General features: G+C 34.6%; 1 protein-coding gene across 1 annotated transcript in view; it reads right to left on the bottom strand.

Annotated features, from left to right (window-relative positions):
- Positions 1 to 651: 651 nt before the first annotated feature.
- LOC129225675 (17-beta-hydroxysteroid dehydrogenase type 6-like) overlaps positions 652 to 23257 on the bottom strand; it is a 34085-nt gene continuing 11479 nt past the window's right edge. Inside the window, exons 2-5 of the mRNA XM_054860149.1 lie at positions 19867 to 20079; positions 17656 to 17842; positions 10239 to 10367; positions 652 to 1510 (exon numbers count right to left, since the gene is read on the bottom strand). Of these exons, the coding sequence (XP_054716124.1) occupies positions 1171 to 1510; positions 10239 to 10367; positions 17656 to 17842; positions 19867 to 20079 (869 nt within the window). The 3' untranslated portion in view covers positions 652 to 1170. The remainder of the gene's footprint in view (positions 1511 to 10238; positions 10368 to 17655; positions 17843 to 19866; positions 20080 to 23257) is intronic.

Genomic DNA, 23257 nt, shown 5'->3' with positions numbered 1-23257 from the left:
TACCTTCCTCGAGTGTCCAAAAATTGCTGCCACAGATGAATAGCAGAAGTTATAAATAAAACGTGAAAGTAAGAATTTCTACCCCTTTCACGTGAACTAATCAGGGTTGCCGAGGGTTGAAAAGTGACTAAAAAAGAGTAATTTGCCCTTTATTGAGTTTCCGAAAATTGTTATCATAAATGAAGAGTAAAAGATGAAAATAAAACGCTTAAGTAAGGTTGCCTACCTTTTTCGGGTCCCTAATCAGAACTGTCAGGGGATAAAAGGTGCCCAAAGAGGAAGATAATTTGCCCCTCACCGAGTTTCTGGAAATTGTTGTCATAAATTAAGAGTAAGAGCTGTAAATAAAACGCCAAAGTAAGGTTGTCTACCTTTTTGGGCACCTTTTAGCCTCTGACAACCCTGATTAGGAGCCCTAAAAAGGTAGGCAACCTTTAAACCGTTTAATTTCAATTTTGATCTCTTCATTTATGATAAAAATTTTCGGAAACTCAATGAGGGAAAATTACTCATTTTTAGGCACTTTTCAACTCTTGGCAACCCTGATTAGTTCACGTGAAAGAGATAGAATTTCTTAATTTCGCGTTTTATTTACAACTTTTACTCTAACAATATTTGAAACTCGATGAGAGTAGGTCAAGCCTAGCAGCTGAGTACTGGATGCCAGGTCTTTAAATTATTTTCACTGTAATATATCAATTACCATCTGGCTAATCCGTTTTTGCTTAGAAAGGAAAACGATATAATTGTCTACCTGAACCTCAAAGAAGTTTTAAAATTTAATTGCTTTTCTTTAATTTTTGTAGTCTTAATGTCCCACCTCAACATGCTAATTTGCTACTTTGTTGTTTTACTATTTACTGTACAAGAAACTAAACAGCTTCACATTCATCAGCAGACTGCAGACAAAATGTCTTGCCTCCATAAACAACAAAAGGAAGTTTTGAATTAAAAAGACAAGGAGAATATATCCACTGTGAAAAAGGGAGTCGAACCTACCACTTTTTTACTGCGCGCAGCCAGCTGCCGGAACAGTTGCTTTTCACCTCTCAGTCAATGAGGTCCCTGTCGTACTCCTATCAAAGTTCCTTACTCTATATTACCATTCGCTGAAAGTAAACTATGTAGGTCAATTGAGAAATCATCTTTGCAAATAAAAATAAAATAAAATCATTTCCCTTTTAGTGGTGGGATCAGTGCCCATAGGTAAAAATCAAAAATAGAACTTAAGATTCCCATGGGGAGGCGTTCAAAAACATAAATTATCATTTTTACAAAAAAATTTCGACTTGGCTTATACACAGAGCTTGGATACTTCAAACAAACAGCCGCCTCAAGGTCGTTTAGGACAGCGTCAAGTTTTACTGTTGATGATTTCCAATATAGATAGCAAAGAGCTTCAAGTCTTTTTTGATATTGGTTTCCAAGTGTGTGCCTGATATCATCAGGTAAGTTACATAAACTGTCTTCAATTTCAGCGAAGCGGTTTTCATAAGCAATCAAAGGTGTCCTGAAAAGTAATAAAAATATAACGTTAGCAAATATAGGAGCAAGAAAATGTGTAAAAATGCATTACTTTTATTTTGGTATGTAATTTCAAAAAACCTTAGCAGTTTCTTGGGAACGTTGACGATAAATCATTAGTTGTCATTTAAAGTACTGACAACGTAGTAGATAGCAGTTGCTTGATGTTGACTTGCAAATTCATGAAATTTGAGTCGCACAATTTAAATTTAACACAAATGCATAGTTAAGCAAAAAAAATGAGGTTTGAATTTCTAATCTGAGCTCAAAATATATGCAAAAAGTTATATCAGCTATCTTGGTCTGATTTCTACAACTACTAAAGCTTATATAGGCTTGTATAAACGTATGTGTGTGTCTCTTTATATATATCGGGCCTGAAATTGTTCAAAAATAAGACTGGAAAACAAAAGGTTTAAAACCACTGGTTTAGAAGATAATTCTGAGAAATTTACCATTTTCTTTCTTATTTAAATCAATTTTTCAATTTGCTCTTCAACGGGTTAATAAAAAAATTTATATTTTGAAAAATGACCATGTCCTATTTATAAAAAATGTACAGCTTGTTGAACTAAAATTAAAAAACATATGATGAATATCTTGACGAAAAACGTGTAATTATTGGATAAGTAAAAAGTGCATTCTGCTGCAGTTATTAAAGAAATATTTCAATAATATACATACATTTCATGCAATCTATTTAACACTATAAAGAAGAGGCTCAGGGGGGCACAGACTGAGATACTCAGAATTTTCAGGGCTTTTAGTTTGAAAAACTCCGATTTTAGCTTTAATAACGCAATTTTAGGCCATTTTTTTAATGTTAGGGCAAAGGTGTAGGGGTAACTTCTCGAGATATATGTTGAAGCTGATGTTTTGAAAATAACTTTTAAGCTGTCTTTGGTGATGTAAAGGTGAGTAATCGGGGGGGGGGGGGGGGAGCTTACCGCAAAATTGAATTAAACTGAAGTTTTAAAATTGCAGTTTTAGACCGTCTTTAATAAACAATAAGGGTAAGAGGTTCCATGAATGATCCCTTCCGAGAACGACTCAGAGGTGAAGAATCAAGAACATCTTTAGATGACTTAAGGGGATATCCACCTCAATGTTTTAAAATTTAATTTAAAAGTACAGTTTCAAGCTGTATTTAAAGATGTCAGAAGAAGGAGTTTCGGAGAATCACGCCATAAATTTAAAAAAAAAAAAAAAACAACGACACTTTTAAAACATTTCAGCTATATTTGATGATAAAAGGGAAGGGAGGAGGGGGTCTCATTCTAGAAAAATAATATCCACAAGAATTTGGTGCATATAAAGCTGACATATATAATTTGTGTTCAACTAATAAAGTTTAAAAATGTCATAAATTAAATGTTTATGGAATTTTGCAATCGACTCGACCTGTATGTAAAAACGGGGATTCTTCAATACAATTGTCCAGCAACGTGGTGTAAATTTTTAAATCTGTATATGTGTGTTAAATAAATTAATTCAAAAAAAAACATTGAGTTTAATGACTGTTTAGTAGTAAAACTGTAAACGATTTCTGCAGATGCGTTTCAAGATTTCCTTTTACTGAAAAGAAATGAACATATGTCTGTTTAAGCTTGAGTTATGCAAGAGTGTTTTTCCTGATAACGTTTGCATTTAAATTACCAGACATTCGAAACAGAAATTCATTTTTTTTTTCGTATTTTGAAAAGCCTTGAAACAATGAACCCTCCACACGAAATTAAATTAGACGTTCGACAGAAACAAAATAAGTCTAAGTTGACCAACACTCAATTGATTAAACTTTTGCCCAAAGACGATGAGGATTCCGCAATACTACTTCCAGCAAATATGATGTTCATTTTAAAATGTGGATTTATGTCAAATATGTTAATTAAAAAAATATTTCGTTTTACGACAAGATGTGCTTAATAAGCTGCAAAATAGGAATTCAGAGGCTCTAAGTGCGGTAGTTTAAAATGCAAATTAAATACTTGTTTTAATTTTTAGCTGCATTAGGGAACTTATTTCTTCCTTGAGGCAATTTAACTTTTTAAAAAGGACTCTGCATTTCAAAGTACAATTAAGCCAGTTTGACCAGGAATTTCTGTGAACTTATGTTTTTATTGAAAGAAAATCACATTATTGAAAAAAAATTCAAGTACAACGGAAACTTTTTAAATTTAAGTGGCACATTCAACTTAAACAGAATTTGATCGAATCGAATACGATTGTATATACCAATAGCGCAGCCAAAAATTTGCATTGCTTCAGCCAGTTGAAATTTCTCACTACGCCACTGGTAGATAGTATTCCATCGAATTGAATATGCCATTAAAAGAAAGCAAGTTACGCTGCATGGCGTTTAATCAACCCAATGATTGGATTTTCACAAAATTTTATTCCAGAAGTAATTTTTCCGAAAAATCATACTGAAATAACAAATTAGAAACAGTGCCTAGTGAGATATTTTATCGCTCAATTTGTCACCAAGTGGTCATCCATTCATAGCATCATTTCAGGGGGATATTCAACTCTAACATAATTGATGATTCGATTTGAACCAATTCTATTAACCAAAAGTGCAGCCAAAAATTTGCTTTACTCCACCCAGAAGAAAATTTCTCGCTACGGCACTGGTAGATAGAATTCGATCGAATCGAACCTAATCAAGAAAAATATGCTTCTTAGTCGTCATTGAAAATTACACCGATTTGGCTCAAAAAAGTAAAAGTGTAAACGCTGCTATCGGAACCTCTGTGCACAACCAAAAAGGTATATTTCAAATTTAAATGTCATTTCTGTAGTTATTTAGTTAAGTTTATTGTAAATTTCAAATCAAAGGTCTAATAAAAAGCAAACAAAAACCTATCCTGCTCAAGAGAAAATGATTTTAATATTGGAAAAGTATGGTCTCTCGGAAAAAAATTGCAACTAGCTTTAAATTAATAATAATGCATACAATACAAAAGAAACACACACACAAAAGGGTTTATCCAAAAATAACATGCAACAGACCTAACTGTTTGAAGATAAAAGATTTCTAGACAGCTAGAGGAGGTGTGTGACGCGGGCGGTCATTCCAAACTCGTCAGCTTGCGAGATCGAGATTTTTGCTCACGACGTAGAAATGTCGCAAAGTAGCATTTTAATCTACTCGAACCTAGCTTGCGGCGAGGTTCGAGTAGATTAGAACACTACTTTGCGACATTTCTACATTACAAACGATCACGTGAGCGAAAATCTCGATCTCGCAAGCTGACGAGCTTGGAATGACCGCTCAGTACCACCGACCTGCGTGAATTAGGAAAGAGTATTTTAAACAGTGGGAAAGTTGAGCACTAAAATGAGTTCCGGGCTTATAGACACTTTAATAGATGCATCATGTTTTTTACCAGTATTGATTTTTTATTATGACATTTGTCCCTTTATTTTATATTTGTTCACAATACGTTTTCATAAATAATACAATTTTTGTAGAAAATTATGAAATGTGACAACGAAACAATATGTTTTCAAGCATTTTTTGAGAAATTTCGAATACTGGTATTTCTCATTGCTCTTTATTTGACATTTTTTGTTTTTTTTTAAATATTTTTTCCCTTAAAATATTGTCTTGTTTTGTACAATATTGTTATTAGCTAGAATACGGGACTTTAGCCGTCCCGTATGGAAGTTTCCCGGGACGCAGGACAATTTTTCAAAGTACGGGACTGTCCCTTGAAATCCGGGACGTCTGGCAACCCTGATCCCTACTCATTTCTAATGAAAAATCAGTTATCATAGATCTCACATTGTTATTGGTTGAACCCGGATCATATGCAAATGCATATTTTTGCATCCTTTGACTATATTGTATATATGCGTAGAAAGATAATTTTATTAATGTATGCAAATTAAACAGTTTTCACTAGTTTTTATATTTTTAAAAAACTTAAGAAATAAACATTTTATTCTTCACAAAGTACACGCTTAATGTTGATAAAGCGACTCAATTTTTTGGGTTGCAAAAATATGATGCCATTCTTCAGAAAAGACATTCGATTTTTACCTTGTGCGATTGAAGTGAATTTTTTAAAACAGTAAAAATATACTCCTGCAAAATTCGATATCAGATCATGGAAATGAATATAGAGACGGAAGCGTACATTTTCAAAAATTTGGAACTGGACGCACAAATAGTATGCATCAAATAGTATTTATTGCCCTATAAAACTTACAGAAGTTGAAAGAATATTGAGTAACAATTGGTTATGGTAATATCTCACTGGAGAAGACTTTGAAGAATTTATTGTAATAAAAGTAATTAATGTGCCTACCTACCATTTTTGGAGCAAAGAATTGCTTTAATTTCCCCATAATAACAAACTGAAAAAATATAAAGGTCAATCATATCTTATTCAGAATTGACAACTTTTCTCTACGTAAGTAAACATTTTTAGTGCACAAATTTTAAAATATTGAGATCACGCTTTTTAACTTTCTGTGTTCATTTTAGGCGTTATTAGCACATACTTGCGTGCATATTTTGATGAGTTTTTAGTGCATATAATCCGGGGTCTATGAGTATAAGAAAGTTTTTGTTTTTGCCGAAGAACTAAGAGCAAGTCTTTGAACTTAAAGTTAGCAATAACACTGTTCAAAAACGTTTCTGAATTGTGAACAAAAATGAGTACATTTGCTTTTAAAGCTTTTTGTGTGCAATGTGTATCAGAATGCCCAATTTAAAAAAATCAAACTGGCTTATTTAAAATGTTGAACATCCTGAGTCAAATAAGCGTTTATTTCTTTGCGGAGTAAAGACATAAATTAGTGCTATCAGATGAACTCTTTGGTTAAAAAAAAAAAAAAAAAACTTTTAGCGCTTTTTTTTTCTTCTCTCTTAACGCCACAGTACCCTTCACCCGGCCAAGCTAGAAATATCAGGTACGGAATGTATCAATGGTTAAAAATAAATAAAATAAATCTAGCAACTACAAGAAAGTTACTATATAAAAGCCCTACATTCGGTTTTCTGCTACTATACGTTTGAAGCATTTCTTTCTCTTCAAAAGAAATTTGTATTTCACCAAATGCTGAAACCAAATGCCAAACGAAATATCATCTCTTCAGAGCAACAGTAGGATTTCTTACTATTATTCCTGGGATCAGATGTCTTACTGTTGCTCTGAGGCGACGATATGGCAAATGCGATAGCACACAAACTATATTTGTCGCAATTTAAACTCAATTAATGCGATTGTTGAAATAAAGTTAAATCAGAAGTTTCACCGAAAATTTTGTTCCTTAGTGGAGTGATTACATAAATTGGAGTGGTCGAAATGATCTTTTTGTTCATTAATTCATTTTGCTACCACAAGTCAACAACAAAAAAAGAGTCCTAAATACAACAGTCTGCTATTACGTATTCAAGCAGTTCTCTTTCTCCAGAAAACATTTTTGATTTCCCCGACTTATCAATCAGACGTAATATGGCTAATACCTGAGCACAGAAACTTCTCATCGTTAATGCATTGATAACAAGAAGTTCTGTCTAGAACTAGACGAGCCTATTTTCCCGTATACCCATACAACTTTCTAGTACCTGATCAATATTCTCAAAAATAGCTAAAATCGCAAATGTTTTCAAACATATTTTTAAAATACTTTAAGCTGATTTCTAGGAATAAAATATTCCTCACTCATCTAAAAAAAAATTAGATGCGTAAAAAAAAAGAACAAATAAAATAGCAGCAACTTTTAAACCTTTTAAACAAAGCAGCTAATACACTTTTTTCCATTAAAAAAATCTTTAACAGCTTTCAAAACGAAAAAATAATAATTAAAATTAATAAGCTCATTAAAATAAATACATCATATCAAAAAAAAAAAAATCGTTGATTTTTCCCCTGTTGCCAAAAAATTTTTTTTAAATGAATTAATGCACTTACCAAAATAAATATTTAAAAAAAAGTAAAATCTGTGACCTACTTCCCCCAATTAATTCTAATTTGAATTCCGAAACTTTGAATTCAAATTATGCTTTTCGCAATCACGAGTAGCGACAAGACCTTACTGATTAGAGTTATTGTTTCTAGAAACGGCTCCCCCCCCCCCCAAGCATGTCCCTCCTCCTGGGTGGTTACGTGTGTATAGTTGTGTGTGTAGGCTTACGTGTGTGCACGTAGGCGTGTGTATGTGTGTAAAGGCGTGCGCACGTAGGGGAGTGTATATGACCATGCGTGTATAGGACATGGACGCCACCGCCCAGCCAAAGTGGATTCCGGTGGACAGTGCTCAGGACCAGCCGCGCCGCCGCCGGTGGACGGTGGTGCTGCAGCCCTGGTCCAAGCTGAAAAAGGAACCGTAACGTCAAGGACAGTCAAATGAAAGCAATAAGCAATCGTGATTGCTCAATAAAATGTCAACTTAAAGAAATAATTTTCATTGTCAAAAAAAAAAAAAAAATCGTCTGCGCATATCTTTATGTAGAAACATAAATGATTTCGAGTTTATTCGCCGAAAACTGAATACCTAAATTAAAACTTTAGCGTAAAAATAAAAACAAGTCAGATCAATAATAATTATTTCATAGTCAAAACCATAGCTGCGGAGTCGGAGTCAATCTCATTTTGGGGTAAAGGAGTCGGAGTCGAATATCTAAGAATCGGAGTCAGCATTTGTCCTCCGTGTATAAATTTTTGCCAAAGCTACGAAGTCATCAGAGTAGGAGTCCGATTAATTGTCGGGCACAGGAGTCGGAGTCAATGCCCCTAAATTCTCGGTGTCGAAGTCTGGAGTTTGACGTCAAGAGCTATTTCCAACAAAATTTGTTTGAAGTAAATCCGCCTTCAAGTATGGAATCTACATTGACTTTCAGTTTCCCCGCAGGCGCTAATGTTAAGGGATTTGAACTGTTCAAAATTGAACGGAAAATTGTTCAAATCAAAAAGATATTTTATATACAAGTTTTTCATCAAAAGCTTTTTCCTACAAAGAAGTTTGAAGCAAATTCGCCTCACAGTTCGGAATTGCCATGAATTTTCCCGTAGGCGCTAGTGTTAAGTTTTTTTGAACTGTTAAAAATTGAACAAAAAATAGTTCAAATCAAAAAGTGAAATATGGGAATGAGGTGTCCTCGTCGAGATCTTTCGAACAAAAAAAGTTTTTTCGAATCGGACTATTCATTCAAAAGTTATTAGAGGGGGGGGGGGACAGACCGACAGACATTTTCCCCCATCTCAATACCCTACTTTCCAATTTTTACTTTTTCAATATTTATTTAATTATTTTATTTGTTTTTGACTTTTTTTGTTTTTCGCGATATTTTTAAGATGCACTAAGCCTTCTTTCGTGCTTTTTTCTTCATAATTGACTTTTACTGGGAAAGTAGGCTAAAAATAAGGTTGAACCGGACGACTCACTGGAAACTTTGTTTTTCGGTGAAGTGACTACATAACTTAGAGCTGTCGAAACTTCTTTTTATTCTTTGTGGATCAAAACATCTCATTATTACACGGCACCCAATTTCAATCCAACGAAGTGTGATTTACTCGTAAGAACAGAATCTCCTATTCGCAATTTAGTATCAGTCAGGGTTTCCTTCAGTAAGATTAAATCAATCAACTCTATCAAAAAATTAAATTTCAACGCGGAAAAGCGAGGGGTACCGTGTGGTACCAGCATTGATTTCACTTAAAACGTCTTTTTTCAGTTCCCAAAATTGAGTTTTTGCTTGCACAGGATGCCATAAGATGGCTTAAAAAAGAAAGTAAAAAAAAAATCAAACAAACGCATTAATGGAACGTCTGTGCAATTTAAATTAAGTTTCACGCGAGAAGAAAATGGTAATAAAATAAAATAATGATAACTAATAACAATTCAGGCTTTTCCGAATATTTTCTCTTCATTATTTACGAACTCTAGCTAAAAACTAACCTTCATTGCGTTGTATCTGGCGTGCGAGACTTTTGTTGCATGTTGAACTTTCTCTCATCCAAGGGCGGATCCAGAAAGTTTTCAAGGAGGGTTGATTTTGTAATTGATCTCTTACAACGTATCTGTTTGATTTATACATGCTTGGGGTGAGGGGGATGATTACAGCATTTTCATCTAAAATAATTAAAATATAGAACTTTTGCCAAGAGGTCTCCGAAATTATTCCTTCCCTTTTCCTTGAATGAGGTATTCTAAACTTCCGCAAAAACTCCGGGAGAATGTTTTAAAACAATCTTCCCCTAACATCATCAAAGTTCGTCTAAAATTGAGCTTTTTGAATTTTCAGTTTTGAAAAATTACCAGAGGATAGTCACATAACCTATTCTTTCCCTTAACATTATCGAGTTGTCTACAATCGCTCCTTTCAGACTTAAATTTTCCGAAAGACTCCGGGGAAGGCTTCCAAATTTTTTCTCCTAACATCGCCAAAAATCGTTTAAAATTGCCTTTTTGAACTTCTATTTCGAAAAGTTTCCGGAAGGAAAATTTGAACGATGTAAATTCTCTCAACATCAAAATGGCCTTCACTTGCATTTTTAAGACTTTCAATTCCAAAAAATTACCGGTGAAGGTTCTCTCAAGGGAGGGGCGATCGCCTCCATCGTCCCTCCTTTATATCCGTCCTTGCTCTCATCGCAACAAAAAAGTATCCAAAATGAAAATTATGAGTTTTAGAAGTATCCTTCCTAACGCATGTATTATACATAAATCAAAGCATCACCTCTTCAACCAAAAAGATTTCTTACCTAAATGCTTCAGGTTCAACTGAAATAGCTTTGATTCCCCAGTGTTTTAGCTCATATGCGATGCACTCCGTGAAAGCGACTGCCGCAAATTTACTCATGCAGTACGGCATTAGGAATGCGTTAGAAAGTCTCCCTGAAAGGAAAAGTTTGATTAAAAGAAAAGATCTTCTCATATTTATGAGCAAAAGATTAATTACTGTATACGTTAGATTTAGTAACTACAAAACAATTGAGTGCATGAAAATTTGGATTAAATATGTAAAGTTTCTTCTGTAAACAAATCTCAAAGATGAGAGGGTGGTGCACAGCAGGTTTAAGGGTTGTTCATAAATGATGTCACAATTTTTTTTTCAATCATATTTAGCTAACTTCTACCCTTTTTCGTAAAGCGACGCACATCACCTCCTCCTCTCCCCATGCCAAACGTCAAGCTAAAGCTAGTTTAGTACATTGTTTAAGCAAATTCCAAAAAAAAAGAGTGATGTCTCACTTTTTGCTACCCCTCTCCTCCCTATTGTCACAAACTTTCACAATTTCAACTCTCCCTCGAAGCGTGACATCATTTGCGGACGACCCCTTACCTCGAACTCAAACAGTAGTCGCTGCTTTTCTCGCAATTTAATTTTGATTTGAAATATTTCGACAAGGTAACTTTGGTGTTTTAGTTATTACTCTATTTTTGGCGTATGGAAAGGGTTGCTGTTTTATCGTAAGTATTATAGAGATGTAATACTGATGACAAAACATAGATGGTTCGAAATTTAGATGCATATCAGAATTTAAACATCAATGATAGTACTACATTCATAACAACAAAACAAATTAATAATAATAACAAAATAATAATAGCGAAAATAATAATAAATTTCCTTGATTGCAATGTAAATTTCATATAGGGCTTCTTGAGCTTACTGACATCCATTAAGTTGCTGATTTAAGTACCATGAAGAGATTTTGCATACTTAAATTGCAATTTTACGAAAAATTATGTGGCGATAGTTAAAATATTTTTTTAAAAAGGCTTCCATTTTCTGAAGTTTTACTATTTTAATTTGTGCAACAAGAAAAAATTTTACAAGTGTAGCAGCTATGTTGCATGTAATAAAAAATTAAAAAAAAATTATTAAATACAAACAAAAAATCCGACTGCTTGAAAACTAAAAAAAAATTAAAACGAAAAATGTATAAGCCCAGTAGGTTGGAATGTTATTGAGTACTACTGAATAACTACGTCATTGAAATAGTTTTAAAATCGTACACAGATAAGACAAATCATAAATTCAAAAGCAGAATTGAAGGATCAACAGTCGGTTCCAATCCTTCCTGGTTCAAGGAACCCGGTAAAATTTGAATGAGCCCCGACTGTTGATCCTTCTATTCTGCTTTTGAATTTATGATTTGTCTTATCTATATACGATTATGAAACTATTTCAGTGATGTATTTATTCAGCCGTACTCAATAACATTCCAAACTACTAGACTCATACAGTTTTCGTTTTAGTTTTTTTAGTTTTCACGCAGTCGGATTTTTTGTTTTTATTTAATAATTTTTTATTTGAGAGTTTTTAGTTAAGTTTCATTGACTTAGTTATGATTATAAGACGATACTTTTCGCAATCTTGTCATTTCATTACGAGAATTTGTTTGTTTCGTGAGGTTTATTGGGTAACTTGCGGTGGTCTAAATTATTGATAATTAGTCCTTCTAGTTACCTAACTCGGCTTAAAGCTACATGTGCTTGACCTTTGGCAAAAATACGCGAACTTAAGTCAACCACAACACAGATATATAAACAGTCTGTATAACTCATGATGACGCGAAATCGGAAACGTCGTCAGTCACATCTTTCTCTCAAAACTAAAAAAGCCCGTCAAGAAAGTACACGTCGCGAAACTCAGTCCCTTGAATCAAGGCAAAAACAAATGCAACATATTAGCGATGAAAATCGAATTAGTAGACTTTCTGTTTTTTGGTGCTTTGTTGCATGGGTTTATTTTGATGAGGACTACAATCTGAGTGTCTTGCCTTCGTTACGCATGATATATTTTTATTTACAGTACAGAATACATATAAAGAACACATGAAAGCATTTACATCAGAAGGAGGGGAAAGTACATCCGGAGCGAGGGTGTCTTGACCACTGCCTCAAGTGGGAGAAGCAGTCGCTTAGACTACACTGCCACTGAGATCCCAATTAGTAGACTTAGTAAACAAAAAAAATCAGGCAACGAAAACTACCTGCATTTGTCGCACGCAGGTAGCGTGCGACACAGTGCGCAACACCAAACATGCACAGATCCCGAACTGACAAATTATTGCAACTGGTTGTTGATATGGTGAATTTTGATTACTGTCATGTGTTTAGTGACACTCCCAAGGTTAAGTCAAATCGATTGACGTAAGAATTACCAAAACTGACCAGGGGGTTCATCCCCTAGAACTTCACATAGGAACAGACATGCATACATAGACTGATAAACATATTTGCAAGTATTCGCTCTTTGAAAGGAAGTTATCTGGTTACATAAAAGGTTTGAAGAGTACTTTGCGAATCAATTCCGGTTCTTTGTTCTAATAATGTGAAGCTACTTCATGATGCATATTGCTGTAATTATGCATCTAACTTCCGAAAACTTTTCTTTGATCCAAGTCGTGTGTGGTCCAAGAATGTTTATAATAATTTTCCAAAGAATTTTATTTTAATTTGCTTAGAGTTAAATTTAAACTTATTTCAAAATAGTTCAATTGAATTTTTTTCAATACTTCTCTTTATACTTTTTTTCCCTGTGATGTTTTCAATGCAGTCAAGTGCTCATATTTGAAACAGTTTTGAACTGTTTCCTTTGGTAGAATATTAATCATATGTTTTCCATTCCAACGAAGTATTCCATTTTTAGCATATGCCTTGGTACTTCACATCTGGACAAGGTTTAGATGTAAAGCTATGTCCCTTTAAAAAAATTTTTCACTGTCCCAAGTTAGGGGTCTTCCTCCCAAACATGTGACACTTAACATTTTGATCTTTCTTTCATGTATTCGGCAATCTGCAATATACAGGTAGTTCGTGAAATACACCGCCAGCTCAGTCATTTCCAGCCGAGGACTGCAGTTTCGTGCTTATTAGCACTCATCAGCCCGACATAGGAAAGTGACTGAGCTGGAGATGGAAAACCTCTTAAGGAAGCCAAGAGTGCGAAACAAACTGGTAGCTAATATAGAATTAGCAGACCAGACGAGTGACCGAAGCAATGGTTCGGTTCAACTCGAAGATTGAACGCGAGGCAAGGTATATTCAGTAAATTACCGCCCATTAGCCAGGGCTAAAGCAGAAATACGTGAAATACACCGCCAGCTCAGTCATTTCCAGCCGAGGACTGCAGTTTCGTGCTTATTAGCACTCATCAGCCCGGCATAGGAAAGTGACTGAGCTGGAGATGGAAAACCTCTTAAGGAAGCCAAGAGTGCGAAACAAACTGGTAGCTAATATAGAATTAGCAGACCAGACGAGTGACCGAAGCAATGGTTCGGTTCAACTCGAAGATTGAACGCGAGGCAAGGTATATTCAGTAAATTACCGCCCATTAGCCAGGGCTAAAGCAGAAATACGTGAAATACACCGCCAGCTCAGTCATTTCCAGCCGAGGACTGCAGTTTCGTGCTTATTAGCACTCATCAGCCCGGCATAGGAAAGTGACTGAGCTGGAGACGGAAAACCTCTTAAGGAAGCCAAGAGTGCGAAACAAACTGGTAGCTAATATAGAATTAGCAGACCAGACGAGTGACCGAAGCAATGGTTCGGTTCAATTCGAAGATTGAACGCGAGGCAAGGTATATTCAGCAAATTACCGCCCATTAGCCAGGGCTAAAGCAGAAATACGTGAAATACACCGCCAGCTCAGTCATTTCCAGCCGAGGACTGCAGTTTCGTGCTTATTAGCACTCATCAGCCCGGCATAGGAAAGTGACTGAGCTGGAGATGGAAAACCTCTTAAGGAAGCCAAGAGTGCGAAACAAACTGGTAGCTAATATAGAATTAGCAGACCATCTCCATCTCCAGCTCAGTCACTTTCCTATGCCGGGCTGATGAGTGCTAATAAGCACGAAACTGCAGTCCTCGGCTGGAAATGACTGAGCTGGCGGTGTATTTCACGTATTTCTGCTTTAGCCCTGGCTAATGGGCGGTAATTTACTGAATATGCAGGTAGTTATCAAAATAATGAAAACACTCGGGGAAAAAAATTTTGGGAATCGCTGCTCTGCAATAAATGTTCTGTTTATAAATGTGCCCTTCTAACTTTAATACCTCATACTGGTGACTCTATATAGCGATTGAGTTTTGCAGTCACTTTTGCTGCTCTTGTTCGCTTTTTAGATATTACAACCCACTTCAATACCCGTCGGTTTATTTCACTGAGTTTCTCTTTCCGCCCGCTATTTTGCTTTGCCGAACGTGTCTTACCGCGCTTTGTGTATGCTGTTGCGACTTTAGATACTGTACTTTTAGATGCGCCAAAAAGTTGAAATGCTTCAGTTACACTTGCTTCAGCAGGACATGCTCCAACAATTTGACTTCTTTAAAAATTTGAGAGGTCCGACAATTCACGTGCTTGAAAAAAATCCAAGTCTTTCAGAACTTCCGTTAAACCATCAAATAGTACCAGAATATGTACATTGCTGTTTATATATATATATATATATATATATATATATATATATATATATATATATATATATATATATATATATATATATATATATATATATATATAAACAGATATCTAATTTTATTCTTTATTACTTACAAAGTGAAAAAAGTCACTTTTATTCTCAGGTGTTTCCATTATTTTGATAACTACCTGTACACTCACTGCCAAAAGTTAAGCACGGAGAGGTAAAATGCGAAAAAACAGATAAGTATTGCTTTGATTAAAATGAAATGCGGCAGGAAAGTAGCAAATATGTTTATGCAATGAACAAAACAAAGAAGTACATACAGAGATAAAAAAATAGTAAATTTTCATAAATTATGAGATGACGTCATCTCATAATCTTTTACAAAATATTGTTGAATTTCAAACAAACAATAAAAACTGACATTAATAGGGTATGTGAGCATCCCTCATCTGCATACGAAGGTTATAGAATGTAAACATGCTTTTTATGAGGTGATCAATCACTACAGAGTCGAGTAATCGCCCTTCCTCATGCAGAGGAATTTCCAACTCTGTGAGAGTGGCAGCGGGTGGGAAAAGTGTACAAGGGTCAAGGCCGAGGGCATCCCAAAGAGTTTCAATGGGATTAAGGTCGGGTGAGTATGCCGGCCAGTCCATACGCGCAATATCCTCATTCTACATGTAGTCGTCAACGATGGCAGCTGTATGGGGAAGCGCAATACCGTCTATTAAAATGAAAGCAGGACCCACTGCTGCAGTGTACAACCTCACAGTGGGGTCTATTACTTCATCCCGATACCGTGTAGCAGTCACAGAACCACGTCTGTAGATGTGCAGGTCGGTACCAACGAAATCCCTGCCCAGACCATGATTTTTCCACGTCGGGATGCATGATGTTCGGTGATGTTCTGGGGCCGATTACGCGTGCCCTTGTTCTCTCCAGACCCTTTCACGCTTATCATCGGGTTGCAGAGCAAATCTTGACTCATCTGTGAACATAACATTGCCCCAATCAGACACAGTCCGACTGACATGTTGGCGGACAACTTTAATCGTGCCCCTCTGGATTAGAGAGAGAGAGGAGTAGAAACGTTTGGTACCGGGGCATACAGCTCATTCATGTATAGACTTCGGCAAACAGTAGTGGAAGATATCATCTTACCAATGACTGTTGCAACCGTAGATGTCACATGTGTAGAGGTCTCTCTTCGGTTCTGTTTGGTTACAACAGCAATATATCGATCTTTCACGTGGTGCAGAACCCTTGGGCCACCTGTCATAGGTCGCCGGGCAAATGTTTAGCTCGTTAGAAATTGTTTCCACAATCGTGAAATGGCGGGGTGATGAACGCCAAAGAAAAGAGTCGATCAATCTGTGATTGATTGTCCTGCTTCAGTGTGTCTGACACCACGCCATCGCTCAAAAATTTCCATTCGTCTTCTGGAAGCCATACAATCACGTCTGTCTTGAAAACAAATCGTACGAAACTTCTAAACACCTTTTATCGGCACTTACAAGCAACTTCTGTAACCCTTCAAAATGCTGCCTTCTTATACGACTGCCTTTTTTGCATTTTTCTCGACACAAAACCGTGATTGGCTGTTCCTAAACTTATTTGCATACTTTTATCTACCTCTGCAGGGAATTACAGCTTCTCCAATTCGGATTGGCTCCCAGAAATTTACATTTTTCTCTCCGTGTTTAACTTTTGGCAGTGAGTGTATAATAGTTTGGGACACCAACTTTCCTTTTTCAGAAGTTTATTTTACAACTCAATTAAGAAAATTTTTTTTCATTAGATAAAAATATTATAATCTTATAAAAGTAAAATATTTCAGACTGTATACTTGGCCCTGAAAATATTGAATGTCTCCCCAACCTTCTTAATTCTTTTGATTGCAATATTTCCGTGTTCCCCTCTATATTTGGAGCAAATAAATGCAATTGGTGAACAAAGGGTCTATAAATCAGCTGATTTTTAGCTCTCCGTGTTCCCCATTTCATATTCATTTTCATTCTTTCATATTATGTAAAATTCACAATAAATGAATCAGTCCCACCCTATACTTTGGGAATCATTTTCATTAGTATAACTAACAAAAGTAATATTTTAGTAGAATTAACATATATAACGTCTTTTGCTCATCAGTAGATTCAAATTTGTTTAACAATGATAACTTTTCTGTCCTCTTACGGTATGGCACATTTATTACCATTAGAATAGTTATCATTAGAATAAAAAATTGTATCTATACTTTTTACTAAATACAATTGTACATTTCCTCAACATTCCTTGTAGACATTTTATGCCTTAGTACCCTAACTTGCAACAGTGTCCCAAGTTTGGAGTGTATTTGCAATTTCTCAAACTAATGAATAAATTTGGTCAACTGAATCAGTGAAGTGGAAATGAATTTTCCCAATCAAAGTTTAACTCAAATAGCTTAAAAAGATAACTATTCACATTTATTCTGCAACATCATTTATTTCTTACTGCACAAATACTGACAAGTGTACCTTCTCTCTTAAATAAATTTGGTAAAATGTCCCAAGTTAGGGTAGTCTCAAGTGTGGGCTGACTGTAGTTGTTTTTGGGTAAAAATAAGATTTTCTTTCTTTCTTTTTTTACTAAATTTAGTGCAATAAATAATGAAATATACTGGTGATACTATCGATTAGGGATAATATATCCCAATGTTCCTCTTTTTCAAGAATAATTGAAAAAAGGATACAAAATACTTGACTTGCCTCCAAGACTTGTGACATTTACTATTCTTCCTTTGCTCTGACGTAATAAAGGTAGAAAAGCTTTCGTCACTCTCACCAACCCCAATGCGTTCACCTCCATGTTGGCTCTGACGTCTTCAACTGTGCTCATATCCAAACAGAATCCCTTGTAAACACCAGCGTTGTTGACGAGAGCCCAAAAAACTAGAAAACATTCGCGAAGGAGATGAAGCGACTTGCTAATTCAACAAATTCTTCAAATTCAACAAGTAATTAATAATTAAAAGAAATAAACTCAAAATATATTATTCTAAAAATTTTCGACAAACATTTATACAAAAAACTATATGTTGAAAGCGAATGTTAAAAAAAGAAAAGAAAAAAAAACATTTTTCAGTTTTTCATTTTGTCAACAAAGACTAATTCTTTTAACCCGGATGCGTATTTATTCTGCTATGACACTCAACCAAGAACTATTAGAACTTCTTTCTTGTTAAATATTCATCGATAGACATTGGAAATGTCTATCGATGTCAATGTCAAAAGTCAATGATGATGACGTTTAGACACTTGATATTGATAAAAACGTCAATCTTCTTGACATCTTTCATTGCTGATTCTTTGAAAAGGAAACTAGAAATAGACTCGTGATATCTCAAGATTTATATTTAATCATTACGACTTCATTCTTGTGAACGCGGATTTTTATATTCAGAATTAGTCAGCTCAAAGCTCTTCATATTACTTCATTACAAAATACTTAAAAAAAAAAGAACCGGCTTCAAAAAATACCCAGGAACTTAAAAGCAAAAAATAACTGATTACACTTACATTCTATTTCCTACCCAAACATAGAAATGAAATTTATTTTACAATTCCATTACAAAAATCAACTAAACTGAACACCGAATTATAAAATAAACACTGATTTAAATTACTATACGATGAATTATTTGAAATACCTAACTAATTATATACGATCTCTTAATTTTTAATAACCTTTTGAAGTCGGGGCCTCCTATAAACTACTACCTAACGTAACTGACAACCCACCGAATCCTGAATTAAACACTAATTTAACTATACGCGAAATTAGTCTTTAAAACTAAACCTACTCAGTTACGTGTATAATAAAAAATTACCATGTGGCGCAGCGTTGAGAAAATTAATCATCCATCTGCCGCGAGAATTAAATATCGTTTAAGAGAGCCAAAACCTTAGGTGTGAAAATACACCGATCACAGCAGCACCACGTGACCATGACGTATGAAATTTAAAGTTTCTTGAATTTCTCCGAGATCCCATATCAGATCCAGACCAAATTACAATGGGACCATCTGGGAAGTATACCCTTCCAAAAAAAAAAATCAATTTGGAATAATTGGAAAATACACATAAAAAGCCGCAATACGAAATCATAACTTCCTTTTTTGAAGTCGGTTAAAAAACGAAATTGTAGCTACTGGGCATGGATGTTTTAGTAACAAAAAATAAGAAAAAAAATAATGTTTTTCTTTCAATTATTTGACTTTTTGGCTCTTTTTAGTTTTGGGCGCAATTTTTTCTCCATGTAATCGATCACTTCAGTTCTTTAATTTTGTTTTTTATATCCGTCTCGGAATATCTCTCTTAAATCTCCCTTTAGAGTTTTATTTACAATCGAACCTGCTTAGCGGAATAACCAATTTTCCTTTAAAATATATTCTAATAAGCAAGACTTTCCACTATGCAAGATCACAGGAGAAAGTTACTGCTGTTTGGTTCATTGAAAGCTTATAGTGTTAAGCGGGACATTCTTTTGACCTACATTCCATTAAACGGGTTCGACTGTAGTTTTAATTTCTAAAATTCAATGACTTCAAGAGACAAGAACTCCAATTCCGATGATAAAATCCTTAAGTGTGTATCTGAAATGCTTGACTATAACTTTCTAACAGAATGATAATGAATTGCAAATGATAACCTTCACATAAACTGCCTACTATACTCTGAATATTGTAAAGAAACTTTTTCTGTTGAAAGTTTGCCTAACAACTTCGTTTCCCTCAATGTGAAAAGATATTAGTCCCTCTGCTAATTTTATAGCTGGTCCCAAACCTATTCCTCCGTCTGTTCCTTGCGTTAAAACTTTTGATTTTCAGATTTATTATGAAATAAGTTAGTACTATTACACCACTACTTTCTTCTGCATAAGAAATGAGTATAAAACAAAAATGAGGAAATTTTACTTGAGGTTCCCAGATGTTTCTTAACGCTCTCAACTGCGCTGTTTACACTGTCGTCTTTTGTGACATCAAGTGGTATTATTTTCAAGTTTTTTGAACATGTCCTCTGTAGTTCCATAGATCCTACACCTTTCGGTAAGAGGCAAGTTGCAAAAACTTGAAACCCTTTGCTATCCAGACGTCTGGCTAAGTGGTGGCCGAACCCACTGTCGCATCCTGCAAGAAAGGAACACATTTACTGTCACAAACTTATGCTCAACAATGAATCACACACTAAGATACAATACATGAAAGTTCATAGCCATATATAACGGGTAAATTTTACTCTAGTATCCCAGCATTACAAGCAATACATGATCCATTCTACTCTTATTTTTTGACGGGACAAGTCCTTTTAGTTTTTCTCGTTTACAAAGCTTCTTTAAATCTGACAGGACTTTAATGTCTAGTTTGATGCTATTAACATTAAATTATTGTACAGCAGCACGATCTGATTTTCTTTTTAAACTTTTGGAAAAAGTGAAAACAAGGCGGCACAATACCAATAATGATAATACATTAAATAATAATAATAAAAGTTTTCAACGCTATTCTAGTTTTCCCCTTCAGGCCTCACATATGGGTGATTCTCCAAAACCCTAAAATTTTCCAGTCACAATAAATAAAAAAAAAAAAAATCCTACTTAAAAATATGAAAAAAATTATATTTTCTCTTTATTAGGAACTTATTAAGAAAAAACAAGAGGGAATTAACTTTAACTATGCTACATATCTGAAAACAGCGGGTGAAATTTTCACATCAGGAGAGTGCCAAGCAAAGGTTTTCAAAATGTAAAACTTCCCTTAACGGACACTCCTAAATGGCAAACATCTCTTTGAGTCCCTCAGTCGCTATATATAGGTTTTTTCCACTCTGAATAGCTTACACTCCGAATATAACTGACAAAAAAAAAAATAATAATAATAATAAAATAAAATAAATAATAACATGAAATTCTACTGTGTGTTATTTCGAATTCTTTAATTTAGAAAAGTACTTGCCTAATTCTAAAATGTTATGCTCTAATTTATCTAAGTCAAAAATTAAAGCACCTTCATTTACCTAGTCCAGAAACATGAAAATCAAAAGGTGTACTCCCAACAAATCCTTTCTTTGAAAAATTCGGCTGAACAAGAAAATAAGAAAAGAAAAAAAAGGAAAGAAGGAAAGAAATAGAATTTTCTAATGCTACCTTTTTAACATCATTTGCCAAATTCAGCTTTTATTTTCATCATAATCTTATTTTCTAACTAATGCAATGGTGAATCCTATTCTACTGGATGTATTACTAGTGTGTTATAAATAATGCTTGGAGCCTGACCTTTTTTTTGAGCAATCACGATTGCTTACTGTTCTCATTTGACTGTTTCGATGTTGATATGATTTTATTTTCCCACCACCTCCCTCTGCAGCACCACTGTCGGCCGGCCTTCCGATGCTGCTCCTAGAGAAAACAGTCTCCAGGTTGCGTCCATATCCAACATACATACACACACCTACACACACACTCATACCTGCACACAGACACAAATACACACTACTCACACACACACATGCCTGCACACAGACACAAATACGCAGACACACATACACACAAACTCATGCCTACATACAGACACAAACATCCACACATACATACACACACATACATACACACACTTACATACACACACTCATGCCTGCATACAGACACAAACACACACGCATAAAACACACACATACCCACACACTCATACCTTGACACAAACACACACGCCTACATATACACACACACTCGTGATTGAGAAAAACATAATTTGAATTCAAGATGGCAAAGTTCAAATTAATTTTTTCTTTATTTTCTTTCTTTCTTTATTTATTATTATTATTTTTTACGCCAGGAGAATGAAATTTAGCGTCTAGAGAATGACATTTAGCACCAGCCGAATGATATTTTCGTTATAACTTGCCTGTTACGTAGGCTCAGTAATATAATCGAGGCAAATAATCTTATTCTTTTATTCTAACTTCTTAGTTCAATTGGCACACTATGAGAAGAATTAAATTGTTTCTTTTATTTAAAACAAAAATGTTGTCCAAGAGAATGACAGAAAAAATGTTACATACCCATTTTGGAACTTCAAAATTTTAATACGATTAGCAGACAAATCATACTAACAAAGTACTCAAGGAATCCAACAAAGTGGCGATAATAAAGTGTTGTAGTACAGCAGAAAAAAAAATTCTTTTATTACTTCCTTTTACGAAGTAAAAGAAGTATTGTATTCGCGCAAAACAAGTTTCACCCAAAAATCGTCCTTAATTTCTATTTTGCTCACTTCCGAATGAATATTGAGTTTTTTTTTTCAATTCGACCACACGTGCATATATGCCTAAGAACGTATAGAACCCGAAATATCCACTTTGACGTGCCCCGAATTAATTACAACGAGTTTTCTCGTGACGTCTATATGTACGTATGTATGTATGTGCGTATGAATCTCGCATATCTTTAAAACGGTGTGTCATTGAAAGTTGAAATTTTGTACGTAGACTCCTAGTAGGATCTAGTTGTGCACCTCCCTTTTTGGTTGCATTCGGATGCTACAAAGGGGGTTTTTTGCCCCTTTTTTGGGGGGAAATCAATTTTAATTTCAATGCAAACTCAAGTGGTGTTATAATTTGGCAAACACTTGGCGATATATCACCAAGCTTTTGGTCAACAAATTTGGCGTTTTCCTTTAAAATCTGGTGTCATTTTGGCCACTATTGGTGATATTTAGAGAGTTAACCATTGAATCACATTAAAATGTCCAATATTGGGAAAATTAATCTGTACAAAACTTTTTTTGCTTCAGTTCGCAACAAATTCGGGGTAAAAATATTTAAAGTGTTTCTTTGCTTACTGCAAGGCACTGTTGTCATTAAATTGGCGTAAAAGGAAGTCATATGATGCACATTTGTCATCTCGTTTAATCTATAACAATTGAACTTGTTCCTGGACCGTGAGAATAACATGAAAACCTGGGGACAAACTTTAAAATGATGTACCTTGATTATTAAAATAATTAAACTGCCTTATAGAATTTTTTTTACGCATTTATGTATGCATAATTTAGCACTACAAATTGAATTTGTGGAATGTTGATACAAAATTTTAAATAGTTTAAGTACATTTGAGTAGCGAATGGAGACACGCCAAAAAAGTGACTTTCTGGCTAGTCAAAATGTTTGTAACAAAAAAATAAATGAGTTACTGTTTTAATAAAAATGGAATAACATCGGAAAAGTTTTTTCTGACTATTAAAAAAAAGAAAGAAAATTTTAGGTCAAACATTCTTACATGATAATCACTTTCATACGGGTAAAATAAAA

The sequence above is a fragment of the Uloborus diversus genome, chromosome 7, assembly GCF_026930045.1.
Source record: "Uloborus diversus isolate 005 chromosome 7, Udiv.v.3.1, whole genome shotgun sequence".
In the NCBI taxonomy this organism is placed as follows: Eukaryota; Metazoa; Arthropoda; class Arachnida; order Araneae; family Uloboridae; genus Uloborus; species Uloborus diversus.
This window is presented reverse-complemented; position numbering and strand designations above follow the sequence as displayed.